The sequence below is a fragment of the Pipistrellus hanaki genome (genome assembly GCF_964339955.1).
Source record: "Pipistrellus hanaki genome assembly, chromosome: 18".
NCBI lineage: Eukaryota > Metazoa > Chordata > Mammalia > Chiroptera > Vespertilionidae > Pipistrellus > Pipistrellus hanaki.
The window spans coordinates 13046614-13067500 of NC_140520.1; the positions used below are offsets into that span (position 1 = coordinate 13046614).

At 55.9% G+C, this 20887-nt stretch overlaps 1 protein-coding gene across 6 annotated transcripts in view; it reads right to left on the minus strand.

Moving 5' to 3' along the window:
• Nucleotides 1-2438: 2438 nt before the first annotated feature.
• The window catches only part of KCNN3 (potassium calcium-activated channel subfamily N member 3), a 112573-nt gene continuing 94124 nt past the window's right edge, over nucleotides 2439-20887 (minus strand). For all 6 annotated transcript variants that reach the window (XM_084866766.1, XM_084866765.1, XM_084866768.1 and 3 more), the window contains 4 exons: nucleotides 18653-18763; nucleotides 10603-10730; nucleotides 9350-9419; nucleotides 2439-5855 (listed from right to left, as the gene is read on the minus strand). In XM_084866766.1, the coding sequence (XP_084722892.1) occupies nucleotides 5559-5855; nucleotides 9350-9419; nucleotides 10603-10730; nucleotides 18653-18763 (606 nt within the window). In that variant the 3' untranslated portion in view covers nucleotides 2439-5558. The remainder of the gene's footprint in view (nucleotides 5856-9349; nucleotides 9420-10602; nucleotides 10731-18652; nucleotides 18764-20887) is intronic.

Consider the following 20887-nt stretch of genomic DNA (forward strand, 5'->3'; position numbering starts at 1 on the left):
GCCTCAGAGAGTGGGACTGTGGCCGTTCTGTAGGCGGAGGACCTCGCTCGGGGGCTCGGGCCGTCCCTCGCAGTGATGTGTACTCAGAAACAGTCATGGGGGGTGCAGGCCCGCACGGGGCCTGCCGGAGACTAAGTTTGATACAAAAGGTTAATGGAAAGTTACAATATATTTTGTAATATAGCAATATATTTCATATTTAAAATAAACGGATATGCTTTCTCCTATCGTTAAAAAATAGCAAGCAGTACAGAGAGGCAAGATGCAAATTCGTATCGAAGCTCATCTGATTCTGGATATAAACACTCCGGTCTCTGAGTTTGCCATTGGAAAGGTCGGCTCCACGAACATCCGGTCATTCTCTTCTGTCGCTCGCTCCCGGCCGGTGCGCAAGGAGGGTCTGGGGCCAGAACCGAGGTGCCGGGCCGTGAGACGCGGTGTCCGGTGAAGGCGTGTCGGTCTCGGTTGAGATTTAAACACTGAAATCATGTGACACGGTTAGAGGATGTCCTTTATTCCCTGTCCTCCTGTGAATCTGGACGTGGGCTGTTCCAATCAGATTCATATTTGATTTGTCATCCATTTTTGTGTGTGTGTTTTTTTGGCTATACATCCAGCATCTCTTTGGGATCCTCACTTCAGGTTGAGATTAAATTTTGTGCTTTTCCTCCATCATCCGCGTGGTTGGTCCCAAACATCTCTTTTGTTTGTTTCAACACACGGGCCGGGTCCGAGAGGACAGCTCCCGGAATGGGACTCTCGGGCGTGTCCATCCGTGTCTCGGGGCACGTGGCACCTAGATTGGAGGTCATACGTTGAAGATTGGATAATGGTTTTTGTCCAGAGGGAACTCCAGTTCATGTGTGGGCGCTTCCAGTAATGGTGTAAGGAAAGAAAGATCACAGTTATTCTCCCCTAGTCTACAGAAGAAGATACCATTGCACTGAATACTTTTCAACACGCTCCGGCCTATGCCAGTTACATAGCTACATCTCACGTGTCTGACAGGAGTTGAATGTGAATTCCTATTGGCACAACCTGGCACACAAGCCCTCCGGACGAAGAGCGCTCCCCTGTGTTCTATGCCAGAGGCGGACCGTGGCTATCGCTCTCCGGGAACATTCCTTTCGTAGGGGGACCAGCAGCCGCGTTCCCATGATTACTTTGGTGGCAGTAGAGAAGGGAGACTGTCCAGAGCGTCCTCAAGCTGTCTGGCTGCAGGGGGAGGGAGGGAAGGGCCTACCACCTACCGGGAGACCACCAGGGAGCTGTCTAAGGTCCTGAAACCGGATGCAGCGGAGTCCATAGGGACTGCAGGCAAAAAACCACCACCACTCACCATCCTTCGTCTGCTTCCCAGCAACTTCCAGGGAAGTGGAAAGACTGGACAGAACAGGGGACGTAGTTTGGGATTGAAAAGCAGTAACTTACAAGGAGTGGTAACCTACTGGTAGTGCAAGGCTCTCATTGTGTCCCAGTGGGGATGGTGCTGTGATGGTGGTGCAACACTGCCTCTTAATTGGGGCCCCCTGTTTGTCGGGGTGCGCTCTGAAGAGCAGAGAGGTCCTGGAGCTGGGTGCTCCCCTTCTGTCCCTCCCTGCCTTGTGGATAATGACTTTTTGGTAACTACTGGTTGCCTTTAGATGTAACATCAAAGTGTGGACCAGAGAGATTTGGTCTGGCTTGCTGTTGATGGCACTAGTGATTCTATTTTTTTAAAAATCGATTGAATACCTGGTACTTAATAACATTAACTAGAATCTTCATTTTAAGTACAGGTAAACTGAGGTATGATATGGTTATATTAATTGGCTGAAGATGGGGGATCCAGTGTTGGAATTCTATTCTGATTCGGAATCTCTAGTTTTCTTCTTTTCCAGGATCACTTGTTTACAAGGAAATGACTGAAATCTAAGGGCGGGGGGTGTTCCTTAAATATAGGAAAGTCATCATTTTCTCACTCGGTTCTTTCTTATCCTTAAATAAACAGTAGCTTGCAGCTGCTTGGCACTTTGGGATTTACTTGCACCTACACTTCCTCCACTTCCTAAGTTATGTGATCGCTGTGACACCACTGGTCCTTGCTGAGGTCACCAGTGTGTGGTGACTCAGGGCCTTATGCCTCTTGCTCACTCGGGTTAAGCATTTTTAGAGATATGAACTCATGAAGTTACATAGTATAAGGATTGCAAGAGCAGTTTATAGATACCTTATGACCATTCATTCATGATGACTCATGTGGCCTTTGAGCCAAAGGTGATTTCTAGTTGGACTTCAATCTAAGGAGGAGCGAACTCCTCATCTGATATGATTTGCCAACGGATGCTCTATCCTGAAGTTCCACTGAGATCCGTGGTCTCTAAGTATCACAGTACTTCCCTGACGTTACAGTACGTGGGGCTATAATATGGCTTAAGCGATGGGGAGGGGGGTGGCCCTGTTTTTTTTTTTTTCAAGTGTCTAGATATTTTAGGGAACATTAGGGTACTCTGACCTGTCACCAAGTCATCACGAGGGCTATTGTGGGGACTCTGCACTGGGTCAGCCTTCCAGGAGTGGACAGCACTCAACCAGCTCAGCATTGGGGGTTATCGGAATGCAGTTTTTACCCAGAGCCAATTCTTAATTAAACCTCCTCGACCATCCAACTTTGAAATAAGGAACCAGAGGGCGTGGCATGAGAGTCCGCCTGCCCTCTTTCCCCCTCTGACTGTGATGCTGGAGCACAGTGGGATCAGCCAAAGGACTGGCCGTAGGAGGAACTCCTGGGTAACCTACCCAGGATCATCCACACCTAAGTCATCGAGGGTTGATTGTACTTGCAGGAGAACGGGTAACTTCCCACATAAAGCTGAATTACAGCACAGAGAAGCAGCCTTCCGTTTACCACATGCAGATTTGATCACCTTTTTGGGGGGGGTGGGGGGGATATTAAATATTCTTTTGCCAACAATAAAACCCATACATAGCGATTGCACTACCAATAGGTCCAGGCATGCTCCAAACACCCATGTGTTTCTAGAATGCCAGTGGCTGCGGCTACTGGAAGAGCTCCAACCACACCCTGGACTAGGGTTGCTAGCTTGGTCTTCAGCGCTTCACTGAGTGTACAACATTCATGATGGATTCTAGAAGATTCATCCACAGACTAGGATGGGTCAATCATAGTCTGTGCCTACTTTTGGGGTGGGGGGAATGGCAGTGGAATCTTGTACATCATTTATTTGGAATGAATAATAAATTGCTATTTGTGTGCATGTGTGGGCGCGTGCGCACACACACACACAAACACACACACCCCAGCGTTGAGCAGAGTGGAAAGGGTGAATAGGAGTGAAGAGGTGAGGGCTGTCGGTTCAGCGATCAGAGGTGGCACCCTCAGCGTGACCTGTCCGTGGTCTTCACTTCGTGAGATGGAATCGACGCTTTAAAGAGACTGCATGGGCATTTCATCTGTTCACACGTTTGGCTTATCTGTTCAGCAGAACCGTCTCTGAAAGCAGGGGCACCATTCTTGGGACACAAAAACGGAGAGAAGTCTTCCAGAGAGTCAAGAGTTAAAACATAAAAAGCCAACAGCAAGGGTGGCATCTGGGCTGTGCAAAACCACCAGTGAAAATGTTCCAATGGATTATCAGAATAAACAGGAGACCAGTGAAGGAACAGCAACACCAATTAAAATAGGTTAAAAAACACATTTAGCAAGAGCGGCCTTAGTTTGCCCTGCCAGTGAACTGGAGTGTCATCCCGGACATCCAAAAGGTTGTGGGCTCAATCCCGATCCAGGCTCATACGGGAGTCAACTGATCAATGCCTCTCTCTCTCACTTCCTTTCTCTCTAAAAATCAATAAAAACATATCCTCAGGTGAGGATTAAAAAACAAAAAAGAGTGGCCTTAGTTCTAGAGTCATCTACCTTTTACTGGTCCCCTTGTCCTTGGGAGGCCAGGCCAGCGCAAAGCGAAGGCCAGCAGGGCCACCATCTCCAGGACACCCTTTTGTGTGACCCCAAACAGATGAAATGCTCCATGCAGCGCCGCACAGCTCCCCACAAGCAGACGTCAGAGACCTCAGAGTGAGAGCGTGATGAGGGTCATGCATGACGGCTTCCACGTGACACATGTGGTCGCGGAGCCCTGGGAGGACTTTGCTCCCCGCCGGCCCCCTCCTCACAGTGCCTGTCCCTACCCTGGACGGTGATGTTTCTGGAGTCCCTTGGAGCTGGCGAGATCTTAGACTAGTTCACGACGGGCTCCTGACAAACCCATGTCATCTCACTTGACCCACAAGGCTCCCTAAGGGCTCCTTTCATTCTCATAACATTTCATGTGGAGGAGATTTCAGGTCCAGTAGAAGGGACCCCCTGGGGCGCTGGACCCCTTGGTACTTCTAACACCTGGACCTGGAGACCCGTCTTAGCCTAAACCTCATGGAGCGAATCCCCAGACAATACATCTATTCACTCAGGTGTCACCGTGTGGACCCCAGCCCCCAGCCCCCCACGTGCACACCCCTTGTCACGTGCTCCACAGGGACAGGACTCATTTGGATCTAAGAAAGAAACTCTGCAAAGCTTTGGCAATCACCTCCGACCCAGCAACTGGTGCGCTTCCAGGAACAAGCAACCTGGGCCGTGTCTGAAGGGACCTGCCTCTTCGGGGAAGCTCAGCGCATGGCCAACGCCAGCAAGCTCCCTGAACAGAACGCACCCGCCCCGGGACCCAGACCCACTCCACACACATGGAGAGAGTGCCTCCTGTGTGCAGGGGCAGGGACCAGGCCCCCTTTCCATCTGGGTCAAGTTCAAACAAGAAAATACCTGGGTTGAATGGTGTGTGTGTGTGTGTGTGTGTGAGTGTGTGTGTGTGTGTGTGTATGTGTGCACGCTTTTGCAAACACACAGGTTTCTATGGGTATTGATACTGGATGGAAAATCTGGCTTTTTCTTTTCCTGGGTATTTTTGTTTTGTTTTCTTTCTTTTTCTTTTTCCATCTCCATTGGGCTTTCTGATTGTATAAGCTATAGGCGGGAAGAATGACTGTGTTGGCAAGTCGTAGGCACCTCTCTTTTCCTTATGCCACCCAGCGGCTTCCTCGGACAAAAGGAAAAGAGAGAGGTGTGCCCGAGGACCCCAGCGGCGAGGAGCCCCCTCCCCGAGCCTCGCACGCCCTTTCCCGCAGCGGGACCCTCTCCTGGGCGTCCCCGGTCGGCCGGCCGCCTCGGGGCACGGGACTGGCCCACTCCCGCCGTGAACACCTGAGATCGGGCGTGGATTTCTGTTCTCCACCAGCTCTGCGGCCAGGGCCCTGCCAGAGGTGTCGCTTCCTGTCAGCTCAGCTTCCTGCTTCCAAGTAGAGGCACCTAAACAGAGATTAGATTTCTGGTTTCAAGGCATCTCGAACCAAGCACGCCGGATGAGCATGAGTTAGTCACGTAGCTCGGCCGCTCCTCTTGGCATCCCCCGGTCCCCGTGCTCCTGGACGGCCGAGGGGGCCAGGAGAGAGTCTGCTTGCCTCGTAAGACCTATGGGCAGTGTTTCCGGGGCGGGGCGGTTTATTTAGCAACTGCTGGAGCTCGTGTACGGGGTGGGGAAGGAGGTGGAGCTGACCCCGATGGGGCTGTCGGAGAGCGGGGTGCGGGCGGTGCCCACGGCCACGCTGACGCCCCGGGCCTCCAGGATGGCGGAGAGCAGCTGCTGCTGCTGCTGGCGCAGCGTGTCCGCGAGGAGGGCGGGCAGCGAGTTGAAGCTGGCGGCCAGGTGCTCCAGCTTGGACTCCAGGCTCCCGATCTGCTTCTCCAGGTCCTCGCTCCGGTCGTTGAGCTCGGTGATCAGGTCGTACATGACGTTCTGCATCTGGGGGGCGGGGGGCGGGGGGACGAGAGACAGGAGGCGGCAGGTCAGCACGGAGCACTCTGCAGGGGCGAATGCGGAGGACGGACGCCTCCAGATCCCAACGGGAGTAGCTCCCACCCGGCCACGCCTGGCGTGGCCACGGCAGCGGCAGAGAACTTTCCGGGAGACACGGAGACTCGAGGGGAACGCTGGGTTCCCCGCCCTGCTGTCACAAAGGGGATGCATATCCAAATAATGAAAGGGTAATATGCAAATTGGCCCTGACGGTGGAATGGCCAGAATGACCGCTTGACCCATCACTAGCAGCAAAGCACCTCCTCAGGGGCTCGCCTTCCCGGAAGGTGCAAAACCACAGACACATCTGATCGCTGGGTGCCCCGATGAGCCGGCCCAGAGGGCGCCCCGATGAGCCGGGCCGCAGGGCACCCCGATGAGCCGGGCCGCAGGGCACCCCGATGAGCCGGGCCGCAGGGCACCCCGAAGAGCCCGGCCGCAGGGCGCCCCGATGAGCCGGGCCAGAGGGCACCCCGATGAGCCGGGCCGCAGGGCGCCCCGATGAGCCGGGCCGCAGGGCGCCCCGATGAGCTGGCCCAGAGGGCGCCCCGATGAGCTGGGCCGCAGGGCACCCCGATGAGCGGGGCCAGAGGGCACCCCGATGAGCCGGGCCACAGGGCACCCCGATGAGCCGGGCCGCAGGGCACCCCGATGAGCCGGGCCAGAGGGCACCCCGATGAGCCGGGCCGCAGGGCACCCCGATGAGCCAGGCTGCAGGGCACCCCGATGAGCCGGGCCGCAGGGCACCCCGATAAGGCGGCCCCGGCGCTGCCCGGCACCTACTGCCTGACTGTGGGAGAGCCGGTTGCTTTGCTCCTTTGGATCTTGGGTTCCTCATTTATGTTCCCCATCAGAACTACCGTTCGCAAACCCTTTACTAGGAGAGTTTACAGTCTTCTCATCTGATCACTACGCCTCCGAGGTCAGGAATTATTTTCACGTCCCAGCTGAGGGACTGGAAGGTAGCAAGGAGCCCAAGGCCCCCCAGCCCTGCCCTCCTGCATTCAACACCACAGCCACCTGACACTCCTCAGCTGGGGGGAGGGGGGAGGGGACCAAAGGGCAGGGCTGGGCACTGGGCACTGGGCAGCTGGGAGGGAGGAGAAGCACAGAGAGGAAAGGGCGAGAACACAGCACCATCCTCTCCCCTGTGTGCTGCCTGGTGCCTGGAGGCCAGGGAAGGTGGACGGATGGGAGACATACCGAGCTCTGCCAGGACCTGGGGGTGGGGGGTCCCCTGGAGAAAAGACACGGCCTGGATGGCCGCCACATTCTCCTCTCCAGGCCTCACAGGGCGCCTGCCCTGCAGCCGTCCCCCTCGGCCCTCTCTTCCCTCCCCTTCCTTCCAGGTAGCTCACTTCCAGATTGGTCACGGTCACTCCCCCACCCCACGCACAGGAGCCTCTTTCCAGTTTACCGAGTTCTGGCTTCACCCGTCTGTCTGCGCCGGCCCCGCCTCCGTGAGAGGCTGCGGTGGCGCTGCGGAGAAGCAGCTGGAAAAGCCCCATTTGCCTGGTGGTCCCGGGAGAACTCCTCCCAGGTGAGCGGTGAGGCAGGAAGCATGGCTGCTTCTGGAGGAAATATCCTGGGGCCCGATGTCGGGCCATTCCTGCATCCCCCAGGGCGGCCCCAAGCCCTGCTAGGCCCCACGAGAGCCTCTTCCTGGCCACAGCGGATGGGGCCCAGGGTGGACACAGGGCCCAGCCAGCCAGTCCTCTCCTCTCCGGGAGAGGTTCGCCCGGAGATCCACAGGCAGCCGCTGCCTTTGCCTGTGGCCAGAACCAGAAGACTGACTCCTGTCAGGGGCCTGCCGCGGTCCGCGGGGGAGCCGGGGGCAGAGAGAGCGGCCGGGGGCGAGGGGCGGGGAGGACAGCAGAGGGAACTGACGCGGGCACGTGGGCAGGAGGGAGCAGGAGTCGAAGGACTTTCCCCGGTGGGCCGCAGTGAGCTCCTTCCTCCCGTCCCACCACCTGCCTGCCTTGAGGTTCTGCCTGCAACGAGCCTTCATTGTATCTTGATGACAAAAGCCTCCATTCGAGAACTGAGTCCCAGCTCCCAGCGGGTGTCTGGTACGGGACACCCCCAGGTCCCCAGGGAGCTCCCTCCCTCCCTCCCTCCGCACGCCCCGTCCTCCAGGCTCTCGGGAGCCCCGCTCCCCTCCTCTGCACCCTCCGGAGGCACGCGGGCCTGGGGCTTCTCCCTGCACAAGCCACGCGTTCCCCGGCGGGAGCCCCGCCCCGCCCCCCCCCCCCTGCTCCCCGGGGGCTTGGGCGGCCCTCTCTCCGGCTGGATCCCTTCTCTGAACAAGGCTCCTGCACGTGTTGCAGCGCCGCCTGCCGTTTCTCTGATCGCACCCTCCTTTCAAAGGGCGTTAAATCTGCCGGGGGGGGGGGGGGCGGGGGGGGGGGTCTCTCCCGCTGCCCGGGGAGCACGTGCCATTATGGTGATTGACATCTGCGGGCATCGCCTGCGAGGCTGGCCCCGGGCTGCCCACTTGATATATAATTTCTGTCAGGAATCAGAGAGAGGGCCTGCGAGGGGCGGGAGGGATGGGGGATGGAGGATTGGGGGGGGGGGGAACGGAGGTGGGGAGGCCCTCTGCTCAGTGGCGCCTGGACTCAGCCGCACCAGTGACTGGCAGGAGGAGCGAGTTTCTTTACAGTATTCACAGCGGTTCAGGGCCAGAAACGCTTCTAGCCCCTGGGTCCTCAAGGGCGGGTCTCTTTTTTTTTAGCATCTTAGTAGTCCTCATAGGCCATTTGCCTCTTGGGAAGCAGAGAAATTTATCCCAACTTGTATGCATGCATATACACATAACCAACGGACGAAAAACTCTGGGGAGGGAGGGCATGTATGGGAGTGGGGGTGGGTGAGGATTGGTAAGGAAGGTACACATATAATACCTTAATTTTAAAAAAATGAGGGGGGGAAAAAAAAAAAGAAAGAAATGCACCCCACCCCCGACGTGGGGCGAGCAAAGCTGGGCTGGATGGACCGCAGGATACACGAACACGCCTGTCCGACGATCCCAGCAAACTGGAGGATTTTCCCGGGGGACCTCGGCAGGGCTGTGGCCATCACAGCCCGTCAGCTCTCCTCGGTGTGCTTTGCCCCGTGCAAACCCGAGCTCCTCTCAGGAGCCCTCAGGGCACAGCTAAGAAAGCCGCGCACTGCAGAGAGGGAGAGGCCGGCTAATTAATTCCAAGCCGAGGCAGATGGAACGTCAGAAACAAATGCCAGGTTTTAAAAGGCACGGAGACGCCCGAGGAGACTGCAGATGCCAAGGGCTTGGCCCTGGGCGGGTTCTCACCGGAGGAGGCCTCGCGGCTCGGTGCCTCCCTTGTCCTGCGCTCCGCGGTGCGGACGCCCGGCACGCCGGGGGAGGCTACACGCCAGCGTCCGAGAGCGCGTTAGGGACGGCTTCAGAGTTTGCCACTCACCTTGGAAAGGTCCACCAGGGTGTTGGCTTGGTCGCTCAGCTTCCTCTGCTCCATCTTGACGCTCCGCAGCCTGCGTGCGGGAAAGAGCGGGAAGGGCCACGGTCTTCAGGAGCACGTGAAGGGTTACCCCACAGGCGGGCCCACTGCCCCAGCCGCTCGTCTGGTGTTGGAACCCAGCACGGGGGCCTCGCACAGGGGGGGACAGCTGACCAGAACCGAGGGCTTGTCAGGCCCCCAGAGAGCAGATTCTTGTCTGCATGCATGCCTGCCTCTCGGCTGGCTTCTCACTACGCCCAGGCCATTTTCTGGCATCGATGCCTCTGTCTGTCTATCCAGCCGTGGAGAACCGTTTTTTTGTTTTTGTTTTTGTTTTTTTTCCGCCAGGAGCCATTTGGATGTTTATAACATCATTCTTGGGCCACACAAAACGATCCACTGAAAAACTAGCCTGCCTCTATTTGGTCAAACATTTCATCAACGCACCCCTCGTGCCGTGGCAGGGCCAGACCAAGTGATTTCCCTGGCCTTCTGTGGCCCGAGGGCCGGGTTCCCCACCCCGGGTCCAGGCTCTGCCTTCCGCCTGGAACGCCCCACGCTAGGCCTTTCAGGGTTTCCCCAGAGCTTCTAGGTCAGAATAACTGTTTTCATCCTCTATTTTATCACTATGCTTAAAAAAAACGTACGTCTCGCCGAAACCGGTTTGGCTCAGTGGATAGAGCGTCGGCCTGCGGACTGAAAGGTCCCGGGTTCGATTCCGGTCAAGGGCATGTACCTTGGTTGCGGGCACATCCCCGGTAGGGGGTGTGCAGGAGGCAGCTCGTCGATGTTTCTCTCTCACCGATGTTTCTAGCTCTCTATTCCTCTCCCTTCCTCTCTGTGAAAAATCGATAAAATATATTTAAAAAATATATATATATATGTCTCTTATAGGAAGCACTGACCACAGTTTGATCTGCTTTGACTTGCAAAGTGGTGTGTGTGGGTGTGTATGTGTGTGAACTGTGAGAACCCCCAGAGCCTCTTGCTCTAATTTTCACCTCCCATGGCAGCCTGCCCAATGCCTGGCAGCGGCAGGTGCACCCAGTGAGTACACAGACCGGCCTAGGTCCCAGTGACCGCCCCCAGGGCACACGGAGTGGGACAGAATGGGTTTCTCCTGTCCTCTGAGCATACAAGGAGGGACCGACCGAGCTGGGGGGCCCCCACTGCCTCTACTCTGGCCGCCCGACAGCCCAGCCTCCCCCCACACTCACTGGTGGATGGCCTGCAGGAACTTCCGCTGGTGCTTCCGGACCTTGGCGTGGTCGATCTTCTTGAGCAGCTTGGTGTGCTTGTAGATGAGCCATGTCTCCCGGAGCACGTTGGCCGCGGCGTTCTTGATCTAAAGGAGAAGCAGATAAAGCGGGTTGCTCCCGGGCTCATGTCCCTCATCTCCCATCCGCCGTTTTCCTGTGTGTTGATATCCTCTATCCTGGAGGGAAACGGCTTTGCAATGATCCAGCTCCTTAATCAAATCATGACCTCTTAGGATAGGTGATTAACATTCATCTCTCGCTAATCCTGGGCTGGATGCAGTACGCTGGAGCCTGGGAGTGGGGCGGGGGGCGGGGGTTGTTTCTTGCTCTTTCTTAATTACTTCGGGGCTGCCTCCGACTGCTGCTGCTGGTGCTATATTTAGACAAGCTGTGTTAACAAGACCTGGGGGCCCGGGGCACTTTTTGAACAGATAAATATACACCCGCCGCTGCCGCTCTCGCACGCCGAGTTCCAGAACGGAGACTCCCATGGTGCATTGCTTGCGATCGGAGAGTAAACAGAGTTCCTATCAGCGGGAGATGTTTGAGGGCCTTTGAGGAAAAGCCTTTCCCACCACATGGAGCCCTCGGTGCCAGCAAACCCGTGGCTTCCTCTCCCCAAATGGCCAGAAACATTTACCCCGCAATTTTACAGGGAGCCCTAATCGGCATGAAACGGAACAAATTGACAGCAGCGTCTGGAAACGGGTGAAGATGTTTAGGTGTGACAACAGAGCCGGCTCTTCCCCTTCCCTGGCTCCTTGCACGGCAATCACACGTTTCAACATGCGATGCTGTCATCGACTGACGTGGAAACCACGGATGTCACCCGGCCTGAGACTGAGCCGAGACAGGTCAATGGTGTCCAGATGTTTTGGTGCAAACACAGACACCGTCAGCCACGAGGAACAAGAGCAGGAGGAAACATCTCTTAGGGAGCACGAGCTCAACAGATCTCTGGTTCACCGTTCCCGTGTCTGACAGCCACGCACATGGACACGGGCCCGCGGGCCCGGGGCCCGGGCTGGGCCGGCCAGCCTGGGAGCAATCAGGTCACTAGCCAGAAAGGGTTTTAATAAACCTGGCAGGTCCAGGCTCGCCCCTGTAGACTGACATCAACAGATGGGCCGGGTGGGGAGGCCTGGGGAGCGTTGTTTTGAGAAGTTCTGTGTGTGTGAGTTTTAAGAATTTATCTCGGAGGCCGGATTCCATTTTTCATTGGCGCAGAAGCGATGCTCTTAAAAGAACAGCTACGCCTTCTCAGAAGCGTCTCCGTGACATAAATATGGCTTCTTTTCGTTTAGGAAAAATCCGCTGTGACAACCGTTTTAGTGACTTCATCGCCCAACTTTGGTCCTTTCTTGCTCGGAAGGAAGCGGGCCGTGGGGAGTATAAGCTGGAGAGTGAGTGTCCAGGTGAGGGGGGGGGGGGTTGTGGGAGAGGGGTGGTCTCTGGGGTTCTGTCCAGGCCCAGAGAAGGGAGCCCCTTCTCTCTGCACAGAGCAGTTCTGTAGGAAGAGGCCATTGGACACACGGTCTCCTCAGATCCCCTGGGGGCTGGGCCTCCCAGGAAAAGCCTGCCCTGGCCCTGAGGAGACAGCAGAGCCCCCGGCCCACGGAGTTAAGGAGGAGCGGTGCCTGGGCCTCTGACAGCGGTCTCCGTGTCCATGTGGAACGGACGTGGGCATTGGAAGAGCCTGCAGGTGGACTCTGGCTCCAGCAGTCAGTCAGCGGGTGAGGAGTCAAAGCTTAAATACCTGCGCGAGGGGAAAGAAGTCCTTTCTTTGAGGTTGAGAGGAGGCCGGGAGGAGGCAACGATGGTGGTGCTGATGGCCTGAGGCCATAGGGCACCGGGCACAGGTCTGAGGGCCTCCTGTGCGTGAGCTCAGTCAATCCTCACAACCACCCCAGCAGGCAGGCACGAATGCTGTCCCCATTTTATAGATGAGGAAACCGAGACACAGACCCGGACCATGAAGCTCTAAATGGCAAACGAGTCCAAATGGATTTGTGTTGCACACACAAACTGATATCAGTCATTACCATCCAGCCCAAACCCCTATTGAAAAGGAAACCCTCCGGCCCAGCAGGTGGGGCACAGTGGTTGAGTGTTGACCCAGGAACCAAGAGGTCGCCAGTTCGATTCCTGGTCAGGGCACATGCCCTGGTGAAGGGTTTGAGCCCCAGGATGGGGTGTGCAGGAGGCAGCAGATCAATGATTCTCTCTCAGTGTTAATGTGTCTATCCCCTTCTCCTTTTCACATTATATACTTTGGATTTTCTATCAAATTCATCATCTTTCTACTATTGGTGAAGGGTTTCTACTCTGGTGAAGGGTTTGAGCCCCAGGATAAGGTGTGCAGGAGGCAGCAGATCAATGATTCTCTCAGTGTTAATGTGTCTATCCCCTTCTCTATTCACATTATATACTTCAGATTTTCTATCAAATTCATCATCTTTCTACTATTAAAAATCAAATAATATTATCTTTTTTTTTGAGAAGAGAAGCCATATGATCATAGACCTAACGTTTTCCAAAGAAAGAATTTACCTTTAATTTAGGGAAATAATAAATTGATCACATGGAATTGTTGTTTATCTAAGTACTAGAAGCCCAGTGCATGAGGGGGGTCCCTCAGCATGGCCTTCCCCCTCTCACAGTCCGGGAGCCCTCAGGGCTGGGAAGCAACCAGGTGATCAGGGGAAGGCGATGGCCCCATCACACCTCTGCTGCTGCCACTACCGGCAGCACAAGCCTCCGCTGGCCCTGGTTACCTCTAAAAGACTCAATAAAAACATATTTCCAAAAAATAAAATAAATGAAAGGAAATGGCTTCAGAGATAGGCCTTGAGGGCCAGCATCACACAGCTAGCAAATGGCAAAGTCCAAACAAGAGCCAGGCCTGAGAGGAGCAGCAGGTTTTCATGTGGTCTGCAGACAGACCTGGCTAGATGTTCTCTCTCTACACAAACAAAATTATTTCCTGTTTTCCAGGACCAAGGAATGGGAAAGGACATTAGAGGGTTTTTTTGTTTTGTTTTTTTTTAATCATCTTGGCCTCCATGTAGCAATATGACAGGACAGGGAGTCCGTGTCCCACACTTAACTCCAGCCCGAATGGGAGGGACCAGACTCGCAGCGCGGCCCGGACGGCGGAGAGAGGCAGCCGCGTCGCCGTTACGGGTCTGCACAGGAGGCCCCCGTGTGTGTTCGGGAAACGGACGCGAACGGCGAGCTTTGGTGCTGGCTCTGAGAGGAATTGCCGGCAAGCAGCCCGGCCCAAAGCTAGGGAGATCAATGTCTGCGAGAGAAAAAGAAACCGGCTTCTAACCGCTCTGGCGCTCCCAGGGTGACCGTAACTGCTCCTGGGACCAGGGTCTCCCTTCAGTGCACCTGGCAGAGGAGCATCATTAGGATGGGGAGCAGCGGAGCCTTTCTGAGGTTCACTGAGCCCTGGATGGGGCCGGGGTGCCCTCTGAGCTCTCCCGGGAGACGGGGGCACCAGGGCCAGAGGTGCTCCCGGGGGTGGGATGGGTCAGGGCGCTGGGAGAACCTGAGCAAGGCCGGCCACGGTCAGATGGGGTCAGAAAGGGGTATAATTTTACCTTTGTGTGTGGAAGGGGGGCTGTTCTGTTCTCCCAATCCATAAGCCTACGAGCTGATCATTTTCTCTCCAGAGGTTCTCCACAAAAAAAAAAAAAAAAAAAAAGGATGCTTTCATGCTGATGGATGCCAGATGGGCTCCGTGACCCACATGCTCCGGGAAGGGCGTTAAGACTAATGGGGTTGAGCAAGGAAGTCATCCAGAGAAGACCTTGCAAGTAGCAGCGACGGCAACGCTTGCCGAGCGCTCACTGCGTGCCAGGCTCTCCGCGCGAGACACTCCGTGTCTGCAGTGTCTTATTTGCTCTCCGGAAAGCCTCCCCAGCGGGTGCAGTCACCGTCTCCTCCTTGGACCTGCTGCGAAGTCTCTCCGAGACTCCGTTTTCTCATTCCTTCCTTCACAAAACCATTGCCAAGAACACTGTCCTAGGAAGTGAGAACACCAAGATGCACAGCCCCATAACACGCAAGCCCTCTCGGAGCGTGTCATCTTGTGGGGACGGAGTGCCGTTTGTAATGGAACAGCAGAGAAACATACAGCCGGGAGCTGTCAAGAGAGGATGCGAGTGCGACAGAGCTGCAGGATGGGGTTGTCGCGCTGATGAAATGGGAGGAAATCGGGGCGGGAGTGAGAAGAGATGCACTCCTGTGGTTCAGAGCTGGAGTCTGAAGCTGCCACAGCAGCATGGCAATGAGTGGTGGCTATTTCCATATGCTAGTCACCTGGTGCCCAGCGAGTTCAGAGGTACACCGGCTTTTCTCTCCAGCAGGCCCAGAGCCCTAACCACCACGCTGAGTTCCAAGGAGCTGACTGCTCTGGAAAATCCACCAGGCGATGGCTGGGAGCTGCCCGCAGGCCTGGGCACGAGCTGCAGCCCCGGCGAGGGCCAGCGAGCACCCGGCTGGCCCTGATGGCCCGGCCACCCTGGCCCTCACTGGGCGGGAGAGGCAGGTGCCTAGGATGCTCCCAGCTCAAACGCTGTTTCTATGACTACGGTCCTACCCCTGTCGGGGACAGAAGCCTTGTGGGGAACAGCACGTACAGCCCCCTTCTGAGGAGAATCAGCATTCCTGACGACTGCTCCATCGATTCTAGGATGAATGTTAAAGAGATGAAGACCTATTGTGGGAATTCACTCTTGGGACCAACCAGTTGTCAGCCACGAATCGAGTGTCCCCGAACCAGACTTTCTGTGCCCGGAACAGCAATGACGGCCTGTCTTTTCCTGGAAAAGACCTGACCACGAGTAATTCTTGGAATCAGGGGGGGGAAAAAAAAAAAAAAAGTCATCCCGGAGCCGCTGGGAGTCCCAGCCCCTCCGGCTTTGCAAACACCTCTCTGCCAGACCATTGCGTTTGTGCCGCTCGGTTCTCTGGGGAAAAATACTGGACATGGAAGGGACATCGCAACAGATGAAGAGTTTTCAGAGAAGCGAGACGTTATTCGATTAGAACGGTGCCTTGTGCTCAGGAATGAGCAATAGATATTTGCTGGTTTGAGTCTCAGGCCTTACTTTTCAAGGGGGAAGTGGGCTGACCTCAGGAGGAGGGTGGAGAATCGTTTCTGAAAGACTGGAATTAGCCACCGTCACCTCATCTCCTTTGCCATTGTGCTGCAGAAGAACTGTTTATGTTCCCGTCATGGGAGGGAGCTGGCGTTCCTCGGCTTTACTTTCCTCCAGGGTCTGATATACGGAGTGAAAAATGGAGGCCAGCGGGACAACATGACGTACAGCATCTACCCTTGGTTTCCAAAAGCGAACCAGAGCAGAGAGACTGAGGTCTCAGCTTCCGGGGAGGTTGAGAGGCAAAGCCCTTTGGCAGGGACCCCTGCACTCAAGAGTTTTAGGGAAATAGATGCAATAGATTTGAATAGAGGTGTTCCCGTCTCCTCTGTGATTTGCTCAGTGCCAGGCCTGGCTTCTGCTTGTGTGACAGTCACCGGGCTGAGCGAGAGCAGCCGGGTCCCGGGGCTGTGGGTGAGACCCGGGTGGCCTGCCCCTGGATACCATCCTGCCATCTTGATGTTATGAGTTATGTGCTCTTTTGTACAATGGACAGCTCAGGCCCACCAGGTACCATAGACAGTAAACCCTCACTCAGCATTGCTGACAGGTTCTTAGAAATGCGACAAAATGAGGTATAATAAAATCTATGTGCTTGGCCGGAGTGACTCAGTGGTTGAGCATTTGAACTATGAACCAGGAGGTCACGGTTTGATTCCTGGTCAGGGCACATGCCTGGGTTGTGGGCTCGATCCCCAGCAAGGAGCATGCAGGAGGCAGCCAATCAATGATCCTCATCATTGATTTCTCTCTCTCTCCCTCTCCCTCTCCCTCTCCCTCTCCCTCTCCCTCTCCCTCTCCCTCTCCCTCTCCCTCTCCCTCTCCCTCTCCCTCTCCCTCTCCCTCTCCCTCTCCCTCTCCCTCTCCCTCTTCCTTCCTCTCTGAAATCAAAAAAATATATTTAAAAAAAAAAAAACCACCAAAATCAGTGTTACCTCAGCATAAACCAGGGGTCTTCAAACTACGGCCCACGGGCCACATGCGGCCCGCAGAGGAGTCTGATGCGGCCCGCCAGGTTTTTTGGGCAGTGAGCGCAACCGAGGTGTTACAGTAGGAATTAGTAGTTCATATAGTCCGGCCCTCCAGCTCTCTGAGGGACCGTGATCTGGCCCCCACTTTAAAAAGTTTGAGGACCCCTGGCATAAACAATAATAATGTCCCGATGACATGACAACAACATTATAAGAAAACATCCTTATCCAAGGACCTGCTGTACCAGCCACTGGTATGTCACCAACATCATAATAGTTGCCTGTATCCTCTCCTTTTAACATCTGTGGAGGCTCTCAGAGAATCCGATACATGTAATCAAAGACCAAACAATCATGCACCATAAATAATTCTGCCGAGAAACCGGAGAGGCCCTGGCTGCAGCAAGCCCTCCCCTACCTTCCCCGGGAGCTGGCTCATCCTCGGCCACCCTCCCCTCCCTTTGTTCTCCCCTCCCGCTTCGTCTCTGTTTCTAACACATCTCCACTGTGCTGCGACACTGGTCACTGGCATTTTCCTCTACCTTTCAAAAACCCAAATCAGCCCGGCTCGCATGGCTTGGTGGCTGAGGGTCAACTGATGAACCAGGAGGTCACGGTTCAATTCCCGGCCAGGGCCCATGCCTGGGTTGCAGGCTCCATTCCCAGGGTGAGGCCTGCGGGAGGCCACCGATCCATGATTCTCTCACATCCTTGATGTTTCTATCTCCCTCTCCCTCTTCCTTCCATTCTGAAATGAATAAAATTATTTTTTTTAAAAATCAAAATTTGGTTGGGCCTTCTTACCCACTCTAGACCTGCAGGAGAAGCACTTGCTATGGCAGCCAAGACTGCACAGAGGGTCTGGCTTCTCACTCATCCCAGAGAGAGGAGCTTGGCCGAAACCAGTTTGGCTCAGTGGACAGAGTGTCGGTCTGCAGACTGAAAGGTCCCGGGTTTGATTCCGATCAAGGGCATGTACCTTGGTTGCGGGCACATCCCCAGTAGGGGGTGTGCAGGAGACAGCTGATCGATATTTCTCTCTCATCCATGTTTCTAACTCTCTATTCCTCTCTGTAAAAAAAAAAAAAAATCAATGAAATATATTTTTTAAAAGAAGAAAGAAAGAAAGAAAGAGGAGCTTGTGTAGGGACTCCTTACTTCAGTTCCGCCGGCAGTGCTACAGAAGGCTCCATCCGGGCCGTCCTGACATGCACGGCTCCCGCCTGCCTGCTTCCGTCTCTTCTAAATGGGCCTTTTCTTCCCTCACCAGGCAGCGGGTGTCAGCCTCGGTGCTCTCCCCGCTCCTGCACATCCCCACCGTTCATCCTTCTGAGCCACTCGCACAGGGCACAGTGAGAAACGTCAGCCGGGAAGCCCGGGAGGGTAGAGCTGGCCGCTGACATGGTTTGGGAACGTGAGCCCTACAGTGCTGATCGTCTTTAATGACATTCTGGAAAAGGCCTGGATGCAGACACAGTTCCAATTTCGTGTGTGAGGCTCTCGACCGCCCTTCCTAATGAGGCTCATGAAAATATTTGAGCATCAACAATATTTGAGCATTGCCTCACACTGGGTGATTTATTCAATTACCACGAGGCCGGGGAGCGGGTGGCACCACCGTGTGCTTTGTATGTAACTGCTGGGAATGCGATTTGGTTGTCGGAACCACGCACAGCCGTGGAGCGGAAGACGGGACCGGGAGGGCCGGGCATTTGCCCGTTGGGTGGAGGCTGTTCGCAGAGGCCTGGGGCTCCCTCTGGCCTGCGCTGCAAAGAGTCACCCTGCTCTGCACCCCGTGACCACCGCCTTCCCGCGCGGCTCCCACGTGGGTGCCACGTCCACCGGGCAGGCGTGGGCGCGGTGCTTTACCCGTTTGGTGAGCTGCGTGTCCATCATGAAGTTGTGCACGTGCTTCTCCGCCTTGGTGAGCTCCAGCTTCCGGGCCACCACGGCCACCACCAGGGCCGTGCAGCCCGCGCCCTGTGGGGGGACAGCAAGGGGGCGGGGAGAGAGCACGTCATTACGAGGCGAGGTTCCGGCGGGAGACTGTGGGGCTCCGGGGGTGGAGCGGGGCCCTGAGCTCCTCCTGGCGGCCCCGCTTCCCGCACCGTGAGCAGCTCTGCATCGCTCGGCGGCGGAGACGGGTCCTCATGAAACTAGCTCTTAACGGAGCAGGACTCCCACGGGCTGAGGCTCGCAGGGAACTTAATGTCCAATCACACGGCCACTGGCCGGGCTGTGCCGGGAGCAGGGCGGGCGGCACACGCAGGCCCCTCTCCCTCAGGCTGCCCCAATCCCGCCGCCATTCCCAGACCAGGGCCGGGAGGAGAGCCGCACCCACGGGGGAGCACGGCTGCTGCTGGAGAAGCATTTTCCCCCCCAGAAATTAATCTCAGAAAGAGGGAACACATCCCCCTCGATCGCCTCCCAGGGGACACTGGTTGGCCGGGGTCTGTTCTCTCCACTCAGGTGGGGCTGTTCACCTGCAGGTCTAGGCCAGTGGTCGGCAAACGCATGCGTCGCCAGAGCCAAACATCAACGGGACAACGGCTGACATCTCTTTTGAGAGCCACAGTTTTTTATAAACGGAAACATCATCTTCTAACGCCACTTCTTCAACATAGACTCGCCCAGGCCGTGGTCCTTTGTGGAAGAGCCACCCTCAAGGGGCCAGAGAGCCGCACGTGGCTGGCTAGCCGCAGTTTGCCGACCACGGCTCTAGGCTCTGACTCAGCACAAGGAAGTGATTCTTTCCTTCTTTCCCTAGGCGGCTGAATGCACTGCATGCAGAGATTTTTATTTTTTAAAATATATTTTTATTGATTTTTTACAGAGAGGAAGGGAGAGAGATAGAGAGCTAGAAATGTCGATGAGAGAGAAACATCGACCAGCTGCCTCTTGCACACCCCCTACCAGGGATGTGCCCGCAACCAAGGTACATGCCCTTGACCGGAATCGAACCCGGGACCTTTCAGTCCGCAGGCCGACGCTCTACCACTGAGCCAAACCGGTTTCGGCATGCATGCGGAGATTTTTAAAGATGCTGGCAATCTTGCCTCCGGCCAAGCTTTTAAGTGAATTCACGGTGTGTGTGTGTGTGTGTGTGTGTGTGTGTGTGTGTCAGTATTTCTCAGAGCAGCTTTCTGATCCTGCCCAGGTAGGTCCATTGCAGGGGAAGAGGGAAGGAGTAAAAGAAGCAGGTTTCCTGGGACTCATGCTCGCTCCTAACCCTCTGGGTGCACGCTGGCCTGTCTGAGCTCACGCCTCCCCTCAGCCGCCGCCCTCTTCCTGCAGGCCGCCCGGCCCGGCCTGACCTCCACGCATGGAAGGAGATGGATGACAAGCTGAGCAAAGCCAGCGGCCTAATCCTCGGCGGCGGCAGCAATAGCGTTGCCACAGAGCCCAGCTTAGCAGGAAGGTCCAAGGACTGAGTGGCTCGATCAATGACAGCGCTGGCTCACTGGTCTGCCAGGCTGTGTGGGAAACGGGGAGGAATGTTCTCCAAGGCGCACGGTCTGTGCCTGAGTCCGGGGGGTCGGAAACGGGGACGGGTAGATCCGTGCCTACGGTCTCCACGGCCATCGCTCCTCCCTCTTCTGCAGGCTGGCAGAGGCCGGGGGGCGGGGGCGGGGGGGTCTGGCAGGCACGGCTGAGGCTGGCAGAGCTTCCCCGCAGCTTTGCACCAGGTTCCCATGAAAACAATCTCTTTTTTCCCGGTACATTCGGGCGTGTGGTCAGCTGCCCAGGGGCCACCCATTTATAGCACAACAAACGGAGCCTTTCTTTGCTGACCTCGATTTCCTCTCTGGTTCGGGGGCGGCCGTGTTCCTTGGCCTCTGTCACTGAGGAGAGAGAGACTCGGTGCCCGCTTTTCAAAGGGGACGTATGGGCATTTGGGCGGCCTGGTCTATAGCTGCCATGAAGTTAGCCAGGCCTCCAAACACAAACAAAACAAAACAAAACAAAACCTTAAAGGGAGCTGTCCTAGAGGCCATAGGTGTGCTCTGTTCCGCTCCACCAGATCGAGTCTAATCACCCTCCTTCATGGGAGTTCCAAAGGTACGTGGGGCTGAAGGCCCAAAACGAGGGGCACACGAGCATCAC